The sequence below is a fragment of the Diadema antillarum genome, unplaced genomic scaffold (genome assembly GCF_040938485.1).
Source record: "Diadema antillarum isolate AM-2024a unplaced genomic scaffold, OU_Dant_1.0 seq00000031_RagTag, whole genome shotgun sequence".
NCBI lineage: Eukaryota > Metazoa > Echinodermata > Echinoidea > Diadematoida > Diadematidae > Diadema > Diadema antillarum.
The window spans coordinates 177,470-204,022 of NW_027271147.1; the positions used below are offsets into that span (position 1 = coordinate 177,470).

General features: G+C 38.5%; 1 protein-coding gene across 1 annotated transcript in view; it reads right to left on the bottom strand.

Annotated features, from left to right (window-relative positions):
• Nucleotides 1-9,183: 9,183 nt before the first annotated feature.
• Nucleotides 9,184-26,553, bottom strand: part of LOC139725304 (sodium/calcium exchanger Calx-like) — a 59,612-nt gene continuing 42,242 nt past the window's right edge. The window contains exons 4-10 of the mRNA XM_071636392.1: nucleotides 20,873-21,105; nucleotides 19,126-19,307; nucleotides 16,122-16,351; nucleotides 14,909-15,247; nucleotides 12,116-12,294; nucleotides 10,678-11,013; nucleotides 9,184-10,179 (exon numbers count right to left, since the gene is read on the bottom strand). Coding sequence (XP_071492493.1) covers nucleotides 9,943-10,179; nucleotides 10,678-11,013; nucleotides 12,116-12,294; nucleotides 14,909-15,247; nucleotides 16,122-16,351; nucleotides 19,126-19,307; nucleotides 20,873-21,105 — 1,736 coding nt within the window. The 3' untranslated portion in view covers nucleotides 9,184-9,942. The remainder of the gene's footprint in view (nucleotides 10,180-10,677; nucleotides 11,014-12,115; nucleotides 12,295-14,908; nucleotides 15,248-16,121; nucleotides 16,352-19,125; nucleotides 19,308-20,872; nucleotides 21,106-26,553) is intronic.

Consider the following 26,553-nt stretch of genomic DNA (forward strand, 5'->3'; position numbering starts at 1 on the left):
TGTCTGATGTTCTGGCAATGTTTGTTCCAGCTCAAGTCATGAGTGATTGTCACTCCCAGGTACTTGTATTCCTGTGCCTTCGGTATATGGACATTGTGGAGATGATACTGGAAAACGGAGGGATTACGTTTCCGGGTGATAGATAGGACGGCACATTTCTTCACATTGAAGCTCATAAGCCAAGTTGAAGACCACGTGGATAATTGCAGGAGGTCTTGTTGTAGTATGTGATGGTCTGAGATTGCATTTATTTCTCTGTAAATGACACAGTCATCAGCAAAGAGGCGGATATTAGACTGGATATTATCTTGTATGTCATTTATGAAGAGGAGAAAAAGAGTTGGTCCTAGTACTGAGCCTTGGGGCACTCCAGACATGACATTCTTCCATGTGGACTTGGAACCATCAACAACCACAGCTTGCTGTCTGTTGGTGAGAAATGACATAATCCAGTTTAGTGTGTCGCCCGTTATGCCATAATAGTGAAGCTTGGTACACAGACGTTGATGGGGCACCCGATCGAAGGCCTTCTGGAAATCCAAGAAAACCGATCTTCTTCTTCTTCTTCTTCCGTAAGAGTGACCACAATCAACTTGCTGATTATTCTGTCACTTTCGGGGAGGTCTAAGTTGTACAAGTCTTCAAAGGGTTCAAGTAGTTGCCGTAGTAATCATCATCCAATGAATAAATAAGTAACCAATAAACTGACAAGTCCATCAATAATAGTAATAATAATAACGATAATGATAAAAAAAGAAAAGATCTGGTGGTAGTAGGCTCCTACTACTGCACTGACTGTGGTTAGTCCTATGTAAATTTATAAGATATTTTTTTAGAAGTTATGTGTGTATAAATTTCACCGCAATTAGATCTAAATTTAAACCGACAGCGGTACCAAGATCCGATCACACGAATATGGATGCGTGGGACTGAACAGCATTCGATTTCTTTCCCAGTCATCTAAAAAGATACTAGAATACCAAATACAAATGACTGTGTTTGCAAGAGTATGCACAGAAGAAGATACTTCATGGTGCACTTACTTCCTTTCGATATATTTCATATCCGTTATCTTTGCCTTTGTTGTGATAATGTTGTTGAGCGTCCACTAAACGGTATCATCCCCGACGAGGCGCTCCTTCACTTCGCGTTGTTCGGGCTGTTCGTACACTTTACACTCTCTCGCGAGATCGCGTCCACAAATTTTTCTCCTCTACTGGGGAAAAGCTCTTTGGCGTCCACTAAATTGTTTGTACACGGCAGACAATTATGAATCAGCACATTAGGCCATACATGAATTGCTGCTTTTGTTGTGCAAATAAAGGCGCGTCATTCAAGGTTCAAAGTGATCCAACAGATACCGCACCATAAAGCTAACGTATACATATTTTACATTATGATAAAGTTTCAGTACACACGGAATTTGAACGAGCATCATCCGGAATATCACATGTACCGTGCAGCTGCTGTAACTACCTAGCATCTATGATTATAATTTAGACATTAAATGATAATGATAATAATGATAATCAATATCACTGTTATTATCATCATCATCATGTCAACATCAGCATGGATCATCATCATCATATCTTAACTATAATGACAAAATACAGCGGAACTGTTTTTATTTACACAGTTAGCATTATTGTGATCATACATTTCCTAATACCTATGATTTCTATAATTTCTCCTCTCTCCCTCTCTCTCTCTCTTTCTGTCTCTCTCTCTCTTTCTATGTTTCTCTGTTTCTGTTTGTCTGTATTTCTTTCTTTCCTTTTCCCTGTCTGATTCCTCTTTTTTCTACCTCTGTCTGTCTCTACCTTTTTTCTGTTCTCTTTCTATCTCCCAGTCTATCTGTATCTCTTCATTTCCCCCCTCTCTCTCTACTGTCCTTCATTCTCTCTCTCTCTCTCTCCCTCTATCTGTCTGTCTTTCTCTCTTTTTCTATCTTTCTCTGTTTCTATTTGTCTGTATTTCTTTCTGCCCTTATACCTGTCTGCTTTCTCTTTTTTCTACCTCTGTCTGTCTCTACCCCTTTTCTGTCTCTTTCTCTTTCTTTCTCCCAGTCTGTGTGTATTTCTTTCTTTAAACCTCCCTCTATCTGCCCCTCCCTCTCTCCCTCTCTCTCACTCTATCTGTCTTTCTCTCTTTTCTATTTTCTGTGTCTGTATTTCTTTCTTTCCTTTTCCCTATCTGATTTCTTTTTTTTTTCTACCTCTGTCTCTACCTTTTTTTTTCTGTTCTCTTTCTATCTCCCAGTCTATCTGTATCTCTTCATTTCCCTCTCCCTCTATCTGTTCTTCATTCTCTTTCTCTCTTCCTCTGTCTGTCTTTCTCTCTTTTTCTATCTTTCTCTGTTTCTATTTGTCTGTATTTTTATTTTCCCTTTTCTCTGTCTGATTTCTCTTTTTTCCACCTTTTTCTGTCTTTCTCTTTCTATCTCCCAGTCTATGTATATCTCTTTCTTTCACTCTCCCTCTATCTGTCCCTCCCTCTCTCTCTTTCTCACTCTTTCTGTCTTTCTCTCTTTTCTATCTTTCTCTGTTTCTGTTTGTCTGTATTTCTTTCTTTCCATATACCTATCTGCTTTCTTTTTTTCCCTGTCTGCTTGTCTCTCCCCATTTCTTGTCTCTTTCTTTATCTGTCCCTCAGTCTATCTGTATCTCTTCATTTCCCTTTCTCTTCTTTGTTTTCATCAATCATATTTCACTCTTATTTACTTTGTTACAGCTGTTTTGTATTTTTCTTAAGTTATTTGCAACTTTGTATTATTGAATTGATAATACGGTGATATTTATGTCTTTACATCGGACTCTGATACCAAGAGTATGGGTTGTTGAGTAAAATAAACCTTCAACATCTCTCTGTCTCTCTTTCTCTCTGTATCTTTCTTCCCCTTTGTCTGTCTGTATCTCTTTCTTTCTCTCTCCCTAGGTATGTCTCTCTCTCTCTCTCTCTCTTCTCTTTCCCTGCCATTCTGTCTCTTTCTCCTACCTTCTGTCTTTCTGTCCAAGTCTTTCTATCTCTTTCTCCCTCACACTGTCTGTCTATTTTTTCCTCCTCCTCTCTGAATTTCACTTTCCCATCCTCGCTACCACGTACACTTGTACTTTTAAAGAGAAATGAAACCCAAGTATACATGTCAATTGAATTAATGCAGCAATCTTAGTAGCACACATCAGCAAAGTTCATGGAACATCGGACAATCCATAAAAATGTTATGAATTTTTACATCTTTGGTGCAGCCTTTGCTGGATGACAAGACTACTACAGTGTGTGATGTCATGTATGTATCATGATATAAAGAAAATATAAAGAGAATTCCCCAAAATTTCATTTTTATGTGAAAGGTTCACATTCCTTCGACTTGTTAATGACATATGTTACAGCAATATCATTCCCCTTACTTTCTGAGAGAAGTAAGTCAAGTTCTCTTTCATCATACCACAAAATTGCAAATACGTTGAATTTTCTTCATATTTCTTTATTTGCTAATACATGATGTCACAAAGTAGGCCTATTGTAGACTCTTCATCCAGCAAAGACTGTGCCAAAACAGCAAAAAAATTATAACTTTTGAACAGATTGTCAAGAACAGATTTTCTCCAGACTTCGCTGAAGTGTCCTGCTAATATTGCTGCATTCCCTCGATTTGCATATAATATTTGGGTTTCATTTAATGACACACCACTCTTTATGTCTGAAACCAAAGGAAATCAAAAGCAAACACTACTGTACCTTTTTACAGATTTTCACAACCTATATTTTATTTCTAAATATTGACATAGTGCACGCACCTCTAAACGGAGTTTGTGCACAATTCCCTTTATCTATAGATACACCAGACATTAATAGGAAAGTTTGAGTCTGTTTTCAACACAATGCCACATGAGCAATCTACATATATAAAAAACACCTAAAAATGATGATAATTCTAATACAAGATCATATATTACTGATTCTTCCATAAATATTGCCAAATGAATGAATATATAAGTCAGTTTCTTCTAAACACCTCCATGTATGATACAACGTTATGTTTTAGTATGGACAAGCTTACAGAATGGAAACAGAGCAGTGCATGTTAATGATTGATATAGCGCATGAATTGCAAAAAATGTAAATCTACCCGCACTTCTTTTTTGTTTGATACCTACGATTCCTCAGTTGGTTTCCAAGGAAATAAATGAGCACAATGCATAAAAACTTAATCAGTATGTGGCAGGCAGCTTCAGTCTTAACTGTCATGAAAATTGAAAGCAATATAGGAGAAATTGAAAGCATTCAAAATGGCAAAACACTCCGAAGAGACACTTTCATCTTCAGAGGCAGACAAGGCCCAGTATCATGCACTGTACAATTTTTACTTCATACTGTATACGATGGTTTTACAAACTGGCAAATCCACTCATTAGCGGACCAATCACAAACCCTTGAATCAATTCAACCAACCATGGTATGTAGTGAATGTTATGTATAACTGGGTCATAATAAAACTGCCCCTTCAGTCTGTATAAAGATTTTTTTTCCGTTCGCAGTCCTCTGTTTAATGCATAACTGTTTAGACTATTTCACTTTAAATTCCACTTCAAATCTGTAATGTCACATTTGAAGCTGTAAACTCAAACAATTTAAGTAAAGCTTTGATCAATTCCAGTCAATTACTTGTCAATCACATACTTTTTATTGCATACAAAGTTAGAAAGCCATACTAAAAATGTATCTAATTTCTTTTATGATTCTTATGAGCAGTCCCTATATATAGCATAATATATCCAGTTCACACATATCTATGTGACTGTGTTGAATATACCAAAAGATTTCAGAGCTGAAAGTGGTGAGAAAGAGTGTATGTAAGACTTCAAAAGGCATAGTGTGTTACCTATTGCTCATGAAAGACAGCATGTAAATTGATATAACAAATAAAAATATCAGAGAAAAGTATCAAATTTCAGTGGTAAGAGATTTCTTCACTATTTCAAACTGAATCTCAGTTGCCCTGAACCAACATCAACATCAACTTCAACTGACATCTGGAGAAAAAAAAAATGAGCATCTCCCTAGTTTTTAATAGAACAGGAGATTTAAGTTTCAATCTATGAGTATTTCATGCATACGTTTGTTCTGTACAGCAAGTCGTCGCGTTTTCTGTGAAACCAAACATTTTTTCCAAGCACGGAAACTTTGAAAAAAATTCAAGAAGCCAAGATTTGTGAAATCAAAGTGCACAAGAAAGTTTTTGTTCACGCGAAGCATTGAATGCCAGTTGCCAATCCGCGAAAGCTATCCTGCCGCGAAAAAGGCCGATGGCTCCAACTTGCAAAAGTTTCATGCCGTGAATATTCCTGGTTTTACAGTATCAGTAAGAAAGATTAACAGCCTCACCAGCTTTTCAAACCTTTTAATTCCTATGCCTAGCCATCACTAACGCATTGATATTCAGGTCATACTTCATCTTCAACTACTGCACACAATTCGTATGATCCCAGACGGTAAACATGGTAACCGCTGCTCCAGTCAATTGGTCTTAAAACCCAATGCAGCACCTTGCAAACAAACCCCTGGCAACACATGTTACAAAGAGATTGCTAAAAGAAGGCACGATGTTATAAGGTGTGTCAGTGAAACTTGGACTCGAGCGCCCTCTATTGGGCATACAGTTTGTTGAGGGAGATCCCCTATGTGTAAAAACTAAAAGCCCTGTAATGTAAGACTTTGGGCATTCTTGTGTTGGCAACTGACAAAGACAGTAACAGTTTTTATTGCAAGTCAGTATGAAGCTGTTATGTGACATCCAAGAGTTATTTTCTGGTACTATAAATAATGACAAAAATAATAATGATAATGACAACAATAATCATAATAATATAACAGTTTCACAATGAATTTGAACCCTGGATGTCTCTCTTGTCACATATTACCATGTACTCTCACAAAAGAGATAGCTACGAACAAGGTCATCTTTAAACAGGCACAATGAGCGCTGCATATCCAGACTGTTGCCATGGAAACGTGTGCAGGAGAACCCCTCACTACCTACTGAGACCATTGTGGAAATACAATGTGATGGAAGAATGTAAAAGATACAAAGATATTGCAAAAAGAATTAATTTGGTCATAATTTGATCAAGTATTCAATGAAAGTATTCAAGTAATTATCCTCTTGATGTGAAACTAACACTGGTCAGTTCCAAAGCAACTTGCAGTGCCATTCAGTAGACACTATACATATACTATCACTTGATCCAGGACAAGAAAATCATCTTCAATGACTTTCATGTCAATCAACTGAATAACGTGGGTAAGATATTACAACACTGAACATGAGTCAGCGTAGAACATAAAATATTAACCCTGCCTGCTAGGTTGCCATAAGCATGTTTGATATCTATGGCTTATCGACATGGCTTATTTCTTTGATAGACAAATAATAAAACAAGAACAGATCCAGCAATGACTTGCAATTCACATAAAATTACAGAATTTTACAGATGATTGACAGGATATTCAAACATTTTGAGTCTAAATTTCTGTACAAAATACAAATGGTTAGAACTCTCTGCAATATTACATGTCATGACACAGAGAATGCACTGAAAGGTTTAAATGGAAGAAGTCCATGATGAAGAAATCTAAACAAATGAAATAAAACCTCACATTAATGCAGGCATAGTATTCAATTCACCTGTCCTTTTCTATGATCCAAACTTTTTGAAACATGCCAATTTACAAAACCTCACACATACGATATTGCTTGATGTACCAAACAGCATAGAGTCCACAGGTATGGACAGTTTTCACAAATGATAAACCCTGATAAAGGCTGCATATATTCAATACACTCAGAAGAATCAAGAACAGTCGTGGGAAAAACAGCCACTGGCATAGCTGACTTTTTTTTTGGAGGACACGACAAGATTAGATTCGCAGCTTCATACCACTTACACTGCATCAACGAGCAGGATGATAAGCGACACGTGTGGTCTGCATTTTTAAGGGTGTAAAAATGTAGAAAAAATGGAAGAAAAAAAAAGATCACATCCCTTTCTCTAATTCAAGTCAACTGGAGATGTGTGTGAAAATCAATTTATTTCATCTTCTATACAGCCATGTACTATGTGATGGCACTACAGCAAGATCTCACAAGCTTCATTGACAAATTATAATCGCAATAACTTTTGACTTCAAATTTTGAGCAGCAGATTGCAACGTGGTACATTTTCTTCTCATGATTGAGGAAGTCAACATTACATAGCAAGTCTTCGACATTTCATATCATATAACCATTTATCCGTTAATTCTCAGGAAGTTTATACATTCCCATTCTTGAGTGACAATTTAGCACTTCTCTCCATAAAATAAAGTGATTATTACACCAACTTTTATACATACAACCCTTACCACACAATACCATACGAGTCCAAACAGTTATCAGGTTATGATTGGTTTTTTAAAAAGAGTACAAAATACTGGTGTTAGAAAAACTAGCCAAGTATCACACATCTTGAAATGGTATTTGATCCCAAACACATCCTGAAGAAATTTAATGGGTATCACTATCTTTATCTTTGAGGGGGAGACATAAAAACAAAGAGCACACATGTGATGAAAGCATTTACCCTTACTCTGATCCTTGGAACAGACATCAAATCTTTACAGCATTGAACATTACAGAAGAAATCCTCCAGTGTGAATTGCCCTTGATAAGCGTCAACACTTTGGGTTTGTTTTTTTTTTTTTTTAAGGCCATGCGGCTTTGAACTATTTGAAGGACTGCTACATTTCTGTTTGCATTTTACGCTTGAATTGATGAACCAATCACTACAATGCTCTCATTCCATTCCCATCAGTTGTATGCCATTCCTCAAGTGCACCTTGCGAGGGCTCACTCTAGTTTCACATGCACAAAGTTCAGTGCAAAATGTTACACATTTGCACTCTTGAGATGAATGAGGAGGATTTCACAACACAGTTTATACACAGTCACTTTAATACATTTAGTATGTACTTTCTTTTCTTTTTATTCTTTTCTTTTTTTGGCACTGGTGGTCTCTATATTTCGCTTCAGTGATGCCAACTTGGCATTATGGGAATCTAAATGTTGCTCTACTTTGAAAAATCTGACAAACTGGATATATATAAGCAGAGTATATTCAAGAAATCATTGATGGGTTATATACTTTCCATGAAAAAAAAAATGAACTTATTTTCATCAATCTGTGTTAGAGTGCAATTTTATGTCTGTTTGTTTACTTTCCAGGTATTTCATGTCTGTATCATGAAATACCAAAAATACTCAGCTGACAGGAAATGGTTTTCTGAGAAGTTGTTAATTTCAAAGTTGAGATGACAGGGACATTAGGGATTGGAGAGTTATAAACCATGAGCGAGCAACAAGCAGAAACATATAAAGATGGGGCAGAATCTGCAATGAAAAGGATTGCATGCAGTAAGAACAGCAAAGGAGTTCTCTAGCAATAACGAAAGCATTTTATTTACATTTTTCTTTCTTCCTTTACTTTTGCAACACATACTGTCGGTTTTCTTCACATATCGTTTACTTCGCAGCAGTAGAATACGGAATACTGACAGTTTCAATGTCTTTGCTAACAACACAAGAAACATAAATATCTATACAGTTGCAAAGCAAAGATGAAAAACAATCTACTCTGTTGATACCACTGATGCAAACACGAGTGTTTCGTTTGTTTGGGAGTTCACGTTAACATCTTTGAAACCAATAATAATCATCTTTTGCCCTTTTAAAAAAGCTGGCAAGTTCTATTTCACTGTTGCATATAAGTGTGAACAAGAAACGAAAGGATTGCGCACAGCCCCAAAACTCCCACTACGTACAACAAGTCACCTTCTCGTTCTATGAAAACAGAAGAACACAGACTAGCCCAGCAGAGAGTGTGAAATGCAATTCCATTTTCGTGTTCTCCCCACCAAACATTAACTTGAAGAATGAAAGCATTCCGATCCAACCGAGACTGGAAGCGGAAGAAATTATTTACATTCTCTGTTTTACAAAAGCAGAAAAAGTTATGGAGTACAGACTCACACCTTCTACCTGCCAGTGGTAATTCAGAAATCGTCGGAGACTGGAAGGCTTGTAACAGCGAGACTACTACCATTCCTGACACAAGACAGCTGTCAGTAAAAAAAAAGTCTCTCCGACTAACCTCTCTGATTGATCACATGATATACAATTTACACTTTTGCTCTCTCTCTCTCCCTCTCTCTCTCTCACTCACTCTTTTTCCCACTCTCTTTCTCTCTCACAGAGACTCAACTTCCTGAAAAAACACTTCTTCTGGTTTCTGCATGTGCACAAAACTTGAATATCTTCTGTATACGCCATATATTTAGCGAGTCATTTTTTTTTTTGAATCGGGACTCTCTAAAAACTTTGCGAGTGGTTGAATCCGCAGTCAGGAAGTAGCGCAATGCAAGGAGAAATGTATGTATGCATGTCACATTAACGTTCGGGTTAGAGTTGATATTTTTTTCATGTTGTTAAATTCGTGAATAGCGCCTGACTCACGGAATTTGTGAGAATAAAAACTTCATAAAATGTATGGCGTATACAGTAACTAATGTAATGCCCTTATTTTGTCTGGATCCCTTTCACAAGCAAGAATGAGAATATATCTAAACAACAACGAAGTGACATTAATCACCTTCATTGATGATCCTTGTCATTATTTGATGTAGGACGTTCATCGAGTCAGACGTTACATTGATGATGTTCTCGGACCAGCCTAGCTTCAATGATTGTTTCTGAGTCATGCAACACAGACTCACGTCTTGCCCTGCAAAATTCTATCATAGTCTGATGGCGAGTGATGCAATGAATACAGCGAAGAGCTAGTTCTCCTTAAATCAGTCAACGACTCTTTTTGTTTTGCTTTTTGGTGTTATTTCGTTTTTCACTATTTATATTTTGATGATGGTATACTCCTGTAAGGAGGAGAGAAGAACGTAAAGCACCCAGAGGAACATAAGGATCCCCGAGGTGATGTACCGCCCTAGCGGCGGTCCGCCGAGCTCCGCCTTGCCGAAGAAGCCGAAGTACCGCCTCATCATGAGGATGACGATGGTGACGATGGCGCAGACGGTGTACGTGGCCACGCTGAACGCGAGGCTGCCAGCGGGGACGGCAAAGGTGTCATCCTGGAAACGTACAAAAATGCACGGAAGAGCATGGGAGTAAGAGTATATTGCGATCAATGATTATCTACATTTGGGTGCCATTCCATTCATATATAAACAAAGTCTGATACACTCCAATATGTGAACATACAATTGTATGCTATTGTATGAAACTTGTATGTATGTTTGCACTTTTTTGTGGAATTGCCACAACTCACAACATGTCGTCAAGAGTTTTGAGCTCCGTGCAACAGAATTGGGCAACATAAAATGCAGATGCATCATGTAGTAAGTAACAAAGAAGCCATGACTGGCTGACCATCATATTACACACTTTCATGCATTCCTCAATAATCAAGGTTGAGCTTGACAAACAAAATGTTGCCAGTTGATTCCCAACTCCTCCACTATCTCTCCCCTCCCCCATATTTCTACTACATCAAGTCTAACCTCAGCCTCTCACATTTTTCACAGCAGAAGGGCAAAGGAAACGTACGAAATCAAAAATTTGTCACTAACCTGCGCTGCCCAGTAGATGGCAGCGATGAGCCACGGAAGACCCAAGCCCAGGAACACGTTCACGGAGTTGCTGCCCGTCACGTTGCCGACAGCGTTGTCGGCCGAGTTCTCGTTGTTGGCCGCCGTCTTGCTGGCGAAGGTGTCGGGCAGACTGGTGCCCAGTGCCACGAAGGTGATGGCTGTCACGCTGTCCTTCAGCGAGATCAGGCACCCGAAGATGCTGGCCAGGTCGCCGATCAGCGCCGTCAAAATGGCAATGAATCCCAGGGCGACAACGAACGTGATCCATCCGCCCGAGTTCAGGAAGTTTGGTGGAGGCACGCAGGCGAAGATGACCTAGCGTCAAGGTAGGGCGGTGAGAGCAAAAGCTACAGTCAGAATATGACACAACTTCACTTACATTTGTAGTAGATTGGTGTCACCTCAATTTACTCCAAGTAGTCACAGAAATTCAAAGACAACATATCAGACTGTTCAAAACAAGAGATCGTCAGAATATCAGTTTTAGAATATTAGAAACAGGAAAACATAAATTATCCAAGAGCATGTGGTACAAATAAAAGTTTTCAATTCACCAAAAAGGTGCACTACGCATAACAAAATATTCCGCAAACATCATGCAACGGATCTTTGCCGTATGGAGACAATGAGACAGTGTATTGTCACTGCACTTTCTTCTTGAGGGTCTGTGTATATGTAGAAAGATGGAACATGTCAAATACATTATGTTCTAATGAAAATTGTGACATTTGGGGCTATCGTTTCAGACCGCTGGTCATGAAGCTTACAAGTGGAGTTCAGTGGATTTCTGCAAATTGACCACTGTTGGCTCATGCCCACACTTCCAGTCAAACTAAAACACTGGGATATTGAGGACACTCAACAAGGTTCTACGATGTCTCATGGAGTGTCAACTTCAAAGAGACAAAATGCAAACAAATATCTTTGCCAGGAACTTCCAGTTCCCCTCCCAACATCTTAACACCGACAGAAGACTGCAGCTGTGAGCTAAACTACGCATGGAGTACTCCCCGAAGATGGTTTGATTTTGCTACAACACACATTTCCCATAGACACTTGCCCGAGAATACTCGGGACTCATCCTCAACTGGTTAACTGAGTAAAATTCATTACAAGATTAAGTAACATGCAAAATCTGTTTGCTCTTGTACAAATAAGATAGCTAATCTACTCTGCTGATTATTACTGACCAAACAGTGCAAAGGAAACATGATATAGTTGATGACATTCACAGTGGATTATGGTAGGTACTTTATTTTTTGTACAGGTTGGTCGGACACTAGCTCTGATTGAAGGCAGAATCTTTCAGCATGGTGGACATAATTTCAGGTTGGTTCAAAAGTGTAAAATATATTATAATGCAACTAACTTCTGTAAAACTACTCCCTGTGATGAAATAACAAGTTTCCGTTTGTACCTTGAAACCAAATGTTAGGAAGTGCATGACGTAGTCAAATCCAGTGGCATTTTCCACATCTCCACCATTCACGTTCATGGCATCCCGGAACTGGTCGGCAAAGGTCGCATTGCCGATCCTGAGGCGATCGAGGTTGACATGGGTGATCTTCACAACTCTGTCCAGCATGCTAGTGTAATCTGCAAGGAATGCACAATTAGTAGCATTAAAAAGGGATGGTACAGTCTTGATTGAGATGGGGCTCCAGGTCTCCAATGTTTTTTTTTTTAATGATTATTTTTTCAGACAATGAGAAACCTCTTATGAAAGGTGAAAGAGCATATAATTCTAAAAGGAATTCAAAGTTTATTTGATGAAAATTGGTTTTTTTAAATGGCTGAGAAATCCAAAACCAAGCAATCCCAATTAAAGTTTTTAATACTGTTTTTGCACTGGTACAATTTAAGTTGGTCGAGATAAACATGTCCATTCTTCGTATAATTTCACGCCTATAAATTCGGGAACCTACAGTTTTTACAAGCATCATTGCTTTTATGTAGGCCCCATCATATTTCTGACATTTATTTGTGATATCCTCAGATGATAATGACCATTTATATTTGTGTGTAATGTTTGTTTGTCTTTTTTTTCAAACATAAGATATGGTTGTATATATTTTGTACTTTTGTTTTATTGTCAATCATTTTGTAATCCCATCACTGAGAAAGTGGAAATATGAAATAAACTTGAAACTTGAAACTTGAAACCTGAAACTTGAAAGGTGGGACCCACCTTTTCTTAGGGTTGCTTTGTTTAACTTTGTATTTGGATATCTCGGTCATTTCAAACCCGGTTTTCATCAAATTAACTTCAAATTCCTCTAGAACTGTATGCTCCTGAACACTTCATAAGATGGCTTCTAATTATTTTGCAAAAAAAAGGTAGAAGGTTAATCCTTTAAAGATAGGAGTTTGGCATCAAGACTATTATTTGAGCAGATGAGAGATCTTCAGTGCGACTATCCTTTTACCCATTACGGGTCAGTGGAAGTACATTGTAATATGATACAGGAGCCTGGACCAGCAGAAACATTTCATCCTCACATAAATAAAGCAGCCACACATGAAATATGACCTAAGAGTAGCAGTTCACCACAGTTTATGGGAACAACAATAACAACAAAAACACCAATAACACCACCAACAAGATGCACTATTTCTCTTTCAATTTTCAGGTAAAAGCGCTACAGCTATACTGAAGCCATGTGTAACATTTATCTACTTCTGTATTTTCTTTCCCATGGCATTCAAGCACTATTCCATACCACATTCAACTTGACTTTAATAGATAAAATAAATTAAGATAAAAGGGTAAATATTATAGGGGTTTTTTTTTATCCAAATCGTCCTTAACAAATGGAAAGTTGGAGTAGTTCAGAGCTTCACATGCTGGCATGAAATAGTAATATTCGAGGCAAGAACTGCATAATTATGAAAATTAAATGAATCGATGATGTCATAGTATAACAAGATTCAAATTGACCTACAAAGAAGTCTTCACTGAATTTCTTGTTATTTTGGACGTGAAATCTACCACAAAAACCCTGCATACTTTGCATCAAATATTTGTCATATGTGACAAGAACCTAGAAAGTTGATAAGTTACATGACTGGCATATTTGGTCACAAAAAACAAACAAACAAACAACACCACTACTTGGTGAAGACATGTAAAAATCTAACATTCAATAAGTCTCCCATTTCACATGCAGCTTGGATGACACTTTTACCATGTTAAGTGGGTGATCTGTATTCTTACGTCTTTTCTTCTCCCTTTTTTTTTTTATGGGGGGGGGGGGGTTGTATTCATTGACATCTACTTGAACAAAAAACTGAACTCACAGAGTTTTTGTCCAGGGATGACCCTTTTGTTTGGTGTGACATTACAGTCTCTTTTCAGGTCAAATGCCTCTCTATCCATTACACATGATCAGGGATTTTAACTACTGGGCTTCTAATGGCTATTTACTTCTTAACACTGCAAACACAGGGCCACAGCTCATTCTACCACTGAAGTTGGCTGACAAATGAGGGTACATGCAATTATTAACCCAACATTGAGTAGTCATTTCAGGTGGAAATTAATTAATGGCAAACATTAAAGGTAATAAGGCATCACAGAATAACCAAAGTGCAATACGGCAGTCGACTGTTTTTACTGGTTCAAACATTCTGGTCCGTAAAGCAAAAAACAAGCTCTATACATCTCAATACATATCAATGCTGCCTCCAACTAAATTAAGCAAAACTGGTCTAGAATATGGATGTCAAACAAAGTCATCTTAATTTGTTTGCCTGAAAAACTTGTTTAAAAAAATAGTAATAAAAACTAGTCTGAAAAACTAGTTCTAAAGAGTGTTTATTGCCTGGATACTGCTTTAAATACATGTAGATGAGTGGCACTGCTTGTAAGAGAGAAATGTACACGCAAGCGTCATCAACTGAACATAGGCTACATGTTGATAAAAAAAAGCAACTGCTCCGTAAGACAGAAATGACTGACGTCAGATTTAGTGGTCTCTTTATCATTAACATCAATTTAAGTGTGAGAGCCTTTTGTTTTTTCTGAGGGTTGCAAAGTGGTCAGCACACACTGGAAATTTCAATTCCGAGACAGGCAATTTTTCTTCCACAAAATGAGGGTTTTCTTCCACATTTCTGTATACAGAAACAGTCTAGAGTAAATCCACGGTGGTCAGAAGTAAGGAATTTAATTTGTCAATGATCAGCCACATCAGTTTGATAAAGTACTCACCGTCATCATTGATAATCGTCACCACTGTCTTCTTGAGGCGTCCCAGCTGCGCGCCGCCGGTGGGCTCGCTCAGCTCCACCTCAAAGCTCTCGTCCTTCTCGTACTCCTGGTCGTCGATGATGGGGATCTCGATGAACTTCTCCCGCTCGCCGTGCTCAAAGACCAGGGTGCCCTCGCCACCGGTGTAGTCCTGGCCATTGACCGCCTCGATGTCCTTGGTCTTCCACTTGACCTCGATCTTGCCGTCGCTGCCCTGGTTGCGGATGACCGGCAGCACGGCCGAGCCGATGCTCTCCTTAACGATGTAACTGGTCTTGGTGAATTCCAGGGTGCCGGGCTCTGAGACAAAAAAAAAAAAATTTCAGGGATGTGGACAAACAGAGACATTTGAGAGGCATGACAGGCTTTAACCCTAACAACAAGTATGCGTTATTCACCGACGTTGCCTCTTTTGGAATGCTTTCTTATCCAGTCAGGCACAGATGTGCAGAGACTATTAACTGTCAATGAATGGGGATTACCTAATCACTGTTAAACCCCATTGTGTCACCATGGACTCCTGGTTGAACTGAGGCAGATTGTTAAGCCTGAGTGGGCAGGCCAGCTTACAAATGGGTCAAGTTTGGAGGAATTGACCAGAAGCCAAAATACTGATGATTATTTAAAAAGAAAAATACAGCAAGTTACAGCAAAATGCCTGGGCACATAGTTAATATGCTTGATATGAGTACCAGTATCCACTGAGTGGTGGATAACACCATGCACATGTAGATCTTGTTTAGTTTTATCTCTACCTATACTCATTTAGAGTCATTTAAGGAGCTATCTCAAAGGCTTAGGCCACTAGAACTGTTTCACAGCACTGCGATATTGCACTGATCATGAGTTGGGTTGTTTGGCCACTTTTAATACAAATTATGAAACAAATGCTCAGGGGCTTCATTTCATTATGTGCAATTAAGCTGGAATTCAATGCACTTTAAGGCAGGTCCTCTTCCTCAGACCACAGAAAATTAATTGAATGAATTAATGTGCATCTTTAATTTTGTTAAACCTAGGACAAGATGATTTCATGCATTATGCTTGCCTTTCTTGCCTATACATCATGTTTTCATAGAGATTCTATGAATAGGTATAAGTATAATCCCAAGTCTCTATCAGCATTGAATCATGGCCTTTTCTTTTTTTTATTTGACCCTTACAGCCACCTTACCATCATCATTGATAATGGTGACCTCGATGATGCTCTTCTTGCCGATGATCGCGTTTCCCTTGGTGTCAACCTGGAGTTTGACGAAGAACGTTTCATCCGGCTCCCACTCGTAGTCGTCGATGATCTCGATCTCGATGTTCTTTGTCGTTTCGCCGGGCTCGAAGATGAGCTGGCCCTTCTTGGCGATGTAGTCCTGGCCCGCCTCCGCAGTGCCATCAAATGTCTCGAACCTAGAGAGAGGGGTAATGGGGTGGAAAAATTATGATTCCGCTGATAATATTATGTCCCCAACGATCATTTGCTTTGGACATTGTACTAACCCACTACCTGCAACAATGACAATGGTGGGTCTATATTCTCTGCATCTGTGTGTGTAGTGTGTGTGTGTATATGTGTGTATTCTGGCAATTATCACACACTATTCAAATACATTATAAGCTAGTCTATAGTCTACACAAAAAAGCATAGGACATTTGTACACATCAACCATGTATGGAGTTACAAAACTGACTCCATCATGGTAGGTCCCCTGATTGTATAGTTGTGCATGTACATATACAGCAACTGCGTAACATACATACAGTGTATGAATTTCATCGTTTATTCTCCTACCATTTTCTGACACAGACACACAATTTTTGATCATGGGAGCTTTTTTTACTTTTCAGCAACCCCAACGAAATTCATAATGCCATCAGCACATTATATTTGATTGGAATGGCAAATGCTTTTATCATATATACAGGCCAAACCCTGTCTATCTAGCTGCATCACTGCCACGCACTACAGTGCATTATCCCATTACTTCTTTGTGTGTGCGGTTCACCATGCATAACAGAATTAATGGCAATGCCGTGGCGTCGAGCAATGAGCAAAAGAGCGTCGCGGCTCATTCCACGTCCTTGACTATAAAGCATGATGATATCAGAAAACGGCACGCTGTATTGGGCAACTCGTAGTGGCTCTTAATTCATATAATTATTTGCCATAGCACAACATCATAAATGTGCAAGAGATATCACGCACCAAACTCATCACATACACACACAAAAAAGCTATGATGAGCAATTATCATGAAAGTCGGGTGTCCAAAATTTGAAATACACTGGCAAAAGTCATGGGCACGTCACGAGTGAATATAAAATTGGACAAGAGAGATATATTGCAAGTTAGTCTCGGTATGCTTGATAAGGTTTGTTGAAGCTCGTAACATGGCTACAGACTGTAGCATCACTCTCTTACAGCTCTTCCGCTATCACAACTGTAAAAAACAAACAAAAATAAAAACAAAATCATCACTCACTCACTCTCGTTTCGATCGTAACAAAAGATGTGATCTTGTTTCAAACTGTGGCATCACACTGCAAACAGAACTCCCTTACAATGGCCTTAATGGACCTATTCTCTCAACATCATTCACTGTTCAGCAGAGAGATAAAAAGATAGCTAAAAAAAAAATTAAAAAAATCATCTTTTCATCAATCACAATGACATCATGGCGGTGCAAACCTACAGAGCATGGCTCTGCTACTCTTGACTAGTCATGTGATGAACATTGATGAGATCTACAAAGCCTCGGAGCTCTCGAGTATCACCATGGATATCACTTCCTTTGCTAGGTCCATTCTTTTTGTTTTTGTCTTCTTCTTCATCTTTGTTGGATTATACTGCCATCTTTACCGTATGTGAAAATTACTCTGGTATTACATCGGTCCTTGGTTGGGAGGGTATGAGGTTGGGGGAGGGTATGGGGTTTGGGCGGGGTGATCGTGAGAAATAAGACTCTTCCTCCTCCATCACGGAGATGGGGGGGGGGGGGGAGACAGTGCGGCAGTTACTGAACCCTATCCTCTCTCCTTTGTGGGATTATATTGCCATCATTACTATACCGCATGTGACAACCCCTCTGGTATTGCATTATTCCCTGGTTGGGACAGTAAGTGGTGGGGGGGGGGGGGGGGGGGAAGAGAAAACATCAGCAGTTATCCCATCCATCCTCCTCCCCCTTCTCCCAAGAGATATTTGGAGTATCATGCCTTTTTTATGAAATGGAGATGATACACACTATTGAATCAAACAGAATTGTGATAGAAGGTTGTCCTATGTCACACACACACACACACACACACAAATCATCATAATTTTTGTTTCGATATCAGTTTACATAATACAAATGTAAAATTTCCAAATCTTGTGGTAAATATGCTATGGTGAGTGCCTTTAATAAAAGAAAAAAAAAAGTCCTGCATAAAGCCTGGAAAGTATCATACATGGTGTCTTTACACAAAATGTGCCTGGCATTTTCACCGTCTGTCTGAACTCGTTTGATTATCTATTCGGTATGATAAATGCGCAGACACTGAGTCTGGCTGCTCATGCCTCTACCATTCTAAGCTGGCACTGCGCTGCCTGTCATAATGCATTCTTCTGGCCATTACACAAACATCTCCATGAGTGCCAATATGATATATTACACACTGCGTTAGATTGATGAATTCTTACAGAAATAAATCATTGGTGAGATGCTGTGCGAAAGCCACAAAATTTGAAAAACAGAAGACTCACCACAAAATGAAAACAAGAAAGAGAAACAAAAATAAATCTTTTGAACTGTGCTGGCTAAACTAAAGAAATGACATCTGTCTGTAAATATTTAAATTTTGTAGCTGTGTTAAGTAAGAACAAAGCCATAACTCTGATTCTATTGTTGTTGCTGTGCATAAGTAACCATTATTGCTGACTTATTCATTTACATCCACTATTAATCCGTTGAAGATGAGTCCCGAGCATACTCGGGCAAGTGTCTGTGGGAAATGCGAGTTGTAGCAAAATCAGTCCATCCTCAACAGGCTAAAAGAGAACCTTTAGCAGGTGCCACTTTTGTATGCCTTTAAATATACCTCAAACACACAACAGTGCCAATAAGACCAATGCAGATATACATCGGTCATATCGCATACTGGAGTATCAAGGAAGATTTAGAATAGAAGCATTGTATACGTACTTGACCATGTGCTGAGTGCTCATGAGGCCGTAGCGCTTGACCACGATGTTCACCTTCTTCTCGTTTTCGAACACGGCGACGGAGGCTGCCGCAAATTCCACGACCGAGCGGGTGCCGCCATTCGACAGGTCCGAAGCGGGGTTGTAGGTTGTAACCTCCTTGTTCTTGATCTTGTGGTACAGCTGCGGACATTTTGACAAGACAAAACCAACTCAACTTTATGTTTACTTTGAATCCATTTAAGATGGTTGACCTCGTTATTGTAGTGGTTGCATTGCTTTAAACACAGACGCTGCATCTCAAATTCCCTGCACAAGATTAACCAAAAAAAAAATGAATCTATCTCATTCATTTCTGCAGTGTAGCCTCATTAACAGCCTAAAGACCTACACTGTAATTTAGAAGGAAGGCCTGTGTCAAACATATCATTGTAAAATGAGCATAATAGATAACCTAATGAACAGTAATATGAATGTAGCAAAAAGGCTGTTGAAAACTGCTTCAAATCTGATAGTGGCAAGCAGATGGAGTCAAATGGAGTCAAAAGGGGCCTGAGTTTCTGATTCTAGCAGAATTCTTTGTCAGAGGCAAAATGACAAACAGGTAGGGAAAGCAAGCACGAAGGACAACATTAGTTTGAAACAGATAATAGTCCATGATGATCCATTAGACCAGAGTCTGATTAAGGGAACACACTGTCAGTGGACATTTAAGTCCCATTAAGTTGTTATTCTGCCGCCTCTGTACAGATGTTTTGTCACTTTATTTCCACTCAAGATTGTGATCTGTTGTTGCATTCATTTCATAATTTAGCTATACCTCATGACAATTCCGGCACGCCCTGCGGCCTCACAAATTTTTTCAACTCCATTTTTGCACACTGTTCCTAAAAATACAGGAGTGCACTATACTGCCTAAGTCTTCCCAGTGTATTGATAAGTCTTCCTCAGTGTATTATGTGGTAAAAGCTTGAGTCTTCGGCTTGTTTTCATTTCTGTAAATGGCAATCAAGTGCTTCAAAAGGCATAATTAGACTTTGACGAGAAAGCTATCCAGAGGCAATCCACACCAACCATCTGTGGCTCGTAAGAGATTGGTTGGTATGATGTGAGCACGGAGAGCGATGTGGCTGATTCCTCCTTACGCCGTGGAAGGTGTCGCATCATGAATATTTTACTCAAGCGCTGCCTCGCCAATAGAGCGATGTTATCGTTTCTGTTTTCATTTTGACAAGATGTGATGATGTTTCACGGAAAATTGCTGTCTTTCTACTCTGATAAACAGGGTTGTGCTTCACTTCAGCTTGTCAATTCATGCTAGTTGTGTTTCCATTTTGTTTTTCTCCTGACTAGAATGTTTAATAGTTCATAAAAAAGTCCTAAATTTTCAAGTCATCATACATGCTTTTAAAAGGAAGAATGCAGAAAAAAATACAAAAAAGACACAAAATTACAAAGGAAAGTTCCTGAGGTCTGCAAAGTTGTTTTTTTTTTTTTTCATTTGTCTTCTCTCTCTCTTCCACCCCCCCCCCCATTTCATCTCACCTTCAATGTACTCTTGCTGTGTCCTTGTTAGTTTTATGATTATGGTACTGTATATACAATATATTCAGTGAGTCCAATTTTTTGCAAAATGGGACTGCTTAACAATTTCGGGAGTGGTTTAATCTGTGATCATGTGCTATTTTTCATTGGAGCTCAACTTGGACTGTTCAGCAGCCATGCACAGGATTTACAGAAGGGCGTACCTCGAGAACGTTGGGGTCGACGTGGGGCGACACCCTCTGGCGACCGGCGATGGCACGGGAGGCATTGATGCGGTACCATCCGCGGGAGTGGTGCTCGTGCTGTTGCGCCTCGAGGGCCAGGAGCTTGGCGATGGTGTTCTCATCCAGGTCTGGGTGCTTGCCAACCTCCTTCATGAATTCCCCGACCGCCTCCTTGTCTACGTTGCCCGCCGTCAGATAATTCATCCCGGGAGCTGTTCAGGGCGGAGAGAAGGGTCACAGTTTGTTATTCCCAAGGCTCGTTAATCGGAAAATGAAATACCGGTACGTTTTGTTATTCTAAAGTTTGTTATTCTCAAGGTTCTTTATTCTGTCGGTTCATTCATCTAAAGGTTTATTCATCCGAAAGTTTGTTATTTCAAAGGTTAGTTCATCCAAACATCCAAAGGTTTGTTATTCTCAAGGTTCGTTATTCTGAAGGTCCTTTCATCCAAAAATGAAATAAGATATCTTATTTCGAAGATTTGTAAATCTGAAAATGAAATAAGGTTCATTATTCCAAAGGTCTGTTAATGTGAAAATGAAAAAAGGTTCGTAATGCCAAAGGTTCTTTAGTATACATATCTTCTTTTTATTTCTGGATTAATGAACCTTGAGAATAACAAACCTTCTTTCATTTTCCAACTAGGGAGCCTTCAAAATAACACCACAAACATTTGGATTAACGAACCCTATTTAATTTTTGGATTATAAACGGAACATCTGCCTAGGTATAGGGGAATTTGTGTGTTTTGGAATAACAAACATTATTTCATGTTATGATCTTCAGAATAATGAACATCACCCAAGAAAAGGATGGAGGGTGCAATGGATCCATGAGTGAAAGCCCTACCTATCAGCGCATACATACAATATGCAAGTTCATATTGGCACAAATATTTAGTACCAATAAATGAACACATTCCTTAATCTGCAGTGCTCAATTCTGAGAATTCCAGGTTGTTCAAAAATGCTGCACAACTAATAACCTCGGGTGGCTTCCACAAATGTCGAGGCATGGTATGACTGAAGTTGGTCTCTGCATTGGTGATTGAATTTCACATACACGATAGACAATAATTTACTCCCTCTCTCTCATCACTTTAACGGAGACTTCCAGATAATTAACTACTTTTGCATTTGAACATCTATAAATTGGTTATACTGGGTATAAAGTTTCAGAATCTATATATGAATTGTTTGGAATGCCCCTTTAAATACTCAAATGGCACGATATCCTCACTGTGTCTATAGGGAATTACTTGATCACTTTCACCAGACGAGTGCCATTGAGTTCTTAATGAAGTTGACCGCGGCAGCCAGTCATTTGGTGCTCCTCTTGACACTCTGACAGCAAGAGTCATTGTTTTGCTCGACACTTGCCTTCCAATTAACGTGTTAACTAAGATGAGGCCAGCCAGACATTTGCTTGTTCCGTGACAACGTAATTGCAGACTTAATTGACATAAGGAGGCGGCTGGGAGCAAGCAAAAATGGTCAAGTATGTTGGCGATGATGCTGTGTATATGAACATGTTTATGCACTTGCCCGGGGTAATTCAAGTTTAATACTAGCAGATGGGCAGGTATAATTCAATGACAACTCGCCCAATGACTGAGCATCTGCGAAATCTGGAGATACCGGACAGAATATTTTAGTGTGATGATCTATGAAAAGATTTATCGCGACATGGGGGATATCATCGCAAGGAGGGCTGGGGGTGAATGCAAATTATCAGCTGTGCAGTGGAAGCTGAGGACAATAATACGAGTAAGATACATCAAGATGCAAATTTTGTTTCACATGGGCAAGTTAATTTTTCAATTCCAGCTACAGGTAACTTCTTTTGAACAAATTGCCCAATTAGGCATTCAGAAAATGTTTTACAGCACTCCTTGGGGAGGTTTTACCATGCATTCATTTTATTCTCTTATTTTCTTTTACTCAAAAGACCAGGGTGATAAAGATACTGGTAATATTTAACTTAACTTTTTACCTTATGGTACTCAGGCATTATTGACATCAATATACTCTTGTAGTCCTTTTTTATAGTGTCATCTTTGAATATAAATCTGAATGTATCAATCATAACTCAATTGTACATTCTTGCATTACTTTTCCATCCCACCTCATTTCTACAATACAGAAATAGATCAGACCATTACATATCAATGGTGCAACTAATTGGACAGGAGGCACAACAAAATGATAACATTAAAGAAATACGTAAAATATATTGACTCAGCTGGTAAAGATGGAATAAACACTGCAAATAATTTATACGTAATCATCCACTTTGAAAAGCTTTATGGAAAAACAAAAGATACAATGTGTGACATGATCATGAAAAATGGCAACTTGCCAGTGAATGAAAGAAATTATTTAGGAGTAAAAGTTATTGTACTCTTTGCAACTCAATGATAAACAGTTGTCATGTTTCTGTCATCTGACACACACACACACACAGTTGAAAGGCACTGAAAGTAAGAGAGCAAAGCTATTCGTGAAACAGAAACAAAACATACACACGCACACAATATTAACTTTGACAGTAAACTGATGAATTTACATAGAAATAACATGATATTGCACGTTCAAACAAGAACAACCTTGAATGCATCAGAGTAGGCATAATGGGGTAGAAATTCTATTTGATGACATACTGCAGACATGTACAATGTATAGAGGAAAGCACTGCAACATTACAATTTGTGAAATTGATTTTACGGATGGGAAAGAGATGTGCACATAAACGTGACGAGATACGTCAACACAAGTCTGCCTCCTGGATGTCGCCCAGTCGTTGTTTGCTGACAGAAGTAAATTACACTTTTCTGTACTTCTATTGCCACTTGAGTTTGGAGCAGGTTTAATTCCAAATTCAAATTCAATCTCGAGTCCTATCAATACTGTATGGCACACACACGCTCACATTTTTTGGCTTGCAAGTCAGAATGCCTGCTGCATATTCTATGCAAATGTTTGGTGTTTTTCTTGTTCTGTTTATTCAGGTTTTTTTAAACTGCTTGAATAGAACTTTGCGATTAAATTTCCAATACTCTCCCCCTCCCCCCCCCCCCCCAAAAAAAGGGGAAAAGTTTGAGTGAAACACACAAAACAGGGGGTGGGGTCAAAGAATGCCTGCTGCATATTCTATGCATATGTTTGGTGTTTTTCTTGTTCTGTTAATTCGGGTTTTGTTTAACTGCTTGAATAGAACTTTGCGATTATTTCCAATTATACTCTGAACTGAATATAAACTTTGCGTGACTTATTCACTTGGTCATACATCCACTGACTGATTCTATACAAAACAGACATGCAAATTACAATTAAGTATATCATGCAGGAACACTATATGCCTTCTGCAAGGCCCTCATGCGGGTAAATCTACCATCTAATATGAGTCCACTGAGAAGAGAAATGCTTTTTCATCAGATGAAAAGAGCAAAAATCAAACATACGTTTTCATTAAAAAAGAAAGAAAGAAAATAAACAAATTATCCAAAGAAAAAGAGCTACTGGGTTGCTATGAGCAGTAAGTACAAAACTTTTTTTTTTAATTACCTCTAAATATCGTGGAAGAACCCAAAATATCAGGGAAAGCTAACAAACTAATTCTGTGCAAACAATTATGCATATGATATGAATTCTCAAAAAAATGTTACCATGTGCACAAATATTTTGAATGGATACCTGCATTTGACCAAAATATAGCTGGCAGACCTGGTATATATGGCAACCATTTGGGAGCTTTTATCTCAGAGAGGGAGATTGTATCACCACTGATGAAACATATTTACACTACCTTATATCAGACTTATCATAATAAAAACATTCAATTTATTTCATTTTTTTCTCAAGATATGTCTTTCAGAGAAAAAAAATTCTCTTGGTCCTTTGGGCCAATAGATGTTTCTTTATTTTATGCATTCTGCATGAAATTCAGTTGACCTGAACAGTATTTGAGTTTCCTCACCACTGCCTCACCAAGAAATAGAGAGGTTAAGTAAGATTTATTGGACAAAATTTCTCAGGCAAAATTTTCCGTCATTCCCCCCTCTATCTTTAAAATTACTTTTGCAAGCAATCTGAGCAAAAACGGGGAGGGGGATTTATATGACTCATGCACACATGTCTAACTTGGCTTAACTTTGCTTTGACTTTTAGGCTGGTCTTAAAGAACACTGATACATCAAATACATTGCGGCAAATTGCACTGAGGAAATTTTATGTACAGAAAGAATCAAACTTACAACTTGAAACAAATAGACTGCGACAGGGGAGAGGCACACTGTTTGAACCATGATCTTTTGCTTCATAATTTCAGACGGGGGTTTGCACGCGACATGCATTAAGCTGAGGGCCCTCCATGCACAAACGACCATGTGCAAAACATCGCCTATGGCTTCACAACCAGCAAATTGACTCATATTCTCTCTTTCTTCTTTTTCTTTCCTGTATTTCCACGGCAACTGACATTTTGTTGATTTTGCGAAGTCATCGATGCTTTGCACATAAAATTCACAGAGCTGTGTTAGGCCTCTAAAAATGGACTTTGAAAAAAGAAGAGCAATACACTATACTAAACATTAACACACATATGAACAAATAGAAATGAAAAGAGAGAGAGAAAAAAAAAAGGAAACAGAAAATAGTTGGCCAGTTCAACATTAAGTAACATAGTCTGAATACAAACCTAGAGCGGGTGCATCTGTGATTTGAGTGTAATTTGAAAATGAAGTAGAATGTGTGAAAGACACCAAAGACAGTTGATTGAAATCAGAGTATGCAATACAAAACAGCATCCATAACATATTAATATGTAAATGTTATCAGTAGGCTCTTGCAGTTTCAAATTAGTATCTGCAATTACTTCAAAATCTCCCAGTGATTTTTTTTTTTTCTAAAGATGAAAATGGACCTTCTAACAAGATATGTGGAGCTTGGCATCAAATTAATTACAGCCACGAAAAAATAAGCCCAAGCTTAAATTTCCAATACTCTCCCCCTCCCCCCCCCCCCCAAAAGGGGAAAAGTTTGAGTGAAACACACAAAGCAGGGGGGGGGGGGGGGGGGTCACCAGTGTTGGCAAACCTATTATATTTGGATACAGGTCATTTTGATCCAATTATATCATAAGCCAGACATAATTTTTCGAACAAGTTTTCACAAGTGACTACCCTCATCCAGGTGAACACAGCAAAATTCAGGACTCGGGAATCTGATAAATCATGCTGGTAAAGTAAGACTCATTTCATTATATGAATGAAAGGGAATTTATAGTTTTCTGAATAGTTCCGATAAAAATTGCCTAAATTTCAGAGATTTTTATAATTTTCAAGTATATATCTGCTTTGAGTTTGAGTTGAACACTGCACATTTTACTATAAAACTATGTTGGATGCTTTACAAATCTAGGCCTTATTTTTGCTAAAACTAATTCATCTCGAGTGGAAGGTTCTTCAATTTGTCAATAACTCACTTCAGAGTTAAAGACAACATTCAGGCCATTTAAAACATGACTGAACTTTGACACAAAGCACAAACAATGAAGGTGTAATGTTCTGGTACCCATGACTGCACAAATGGCATCTTCCTCCAATCAAATTGAATGTAATTTGCAACAGGATTGACTGTTGTCTTCTTTCAAAACTTTCTGC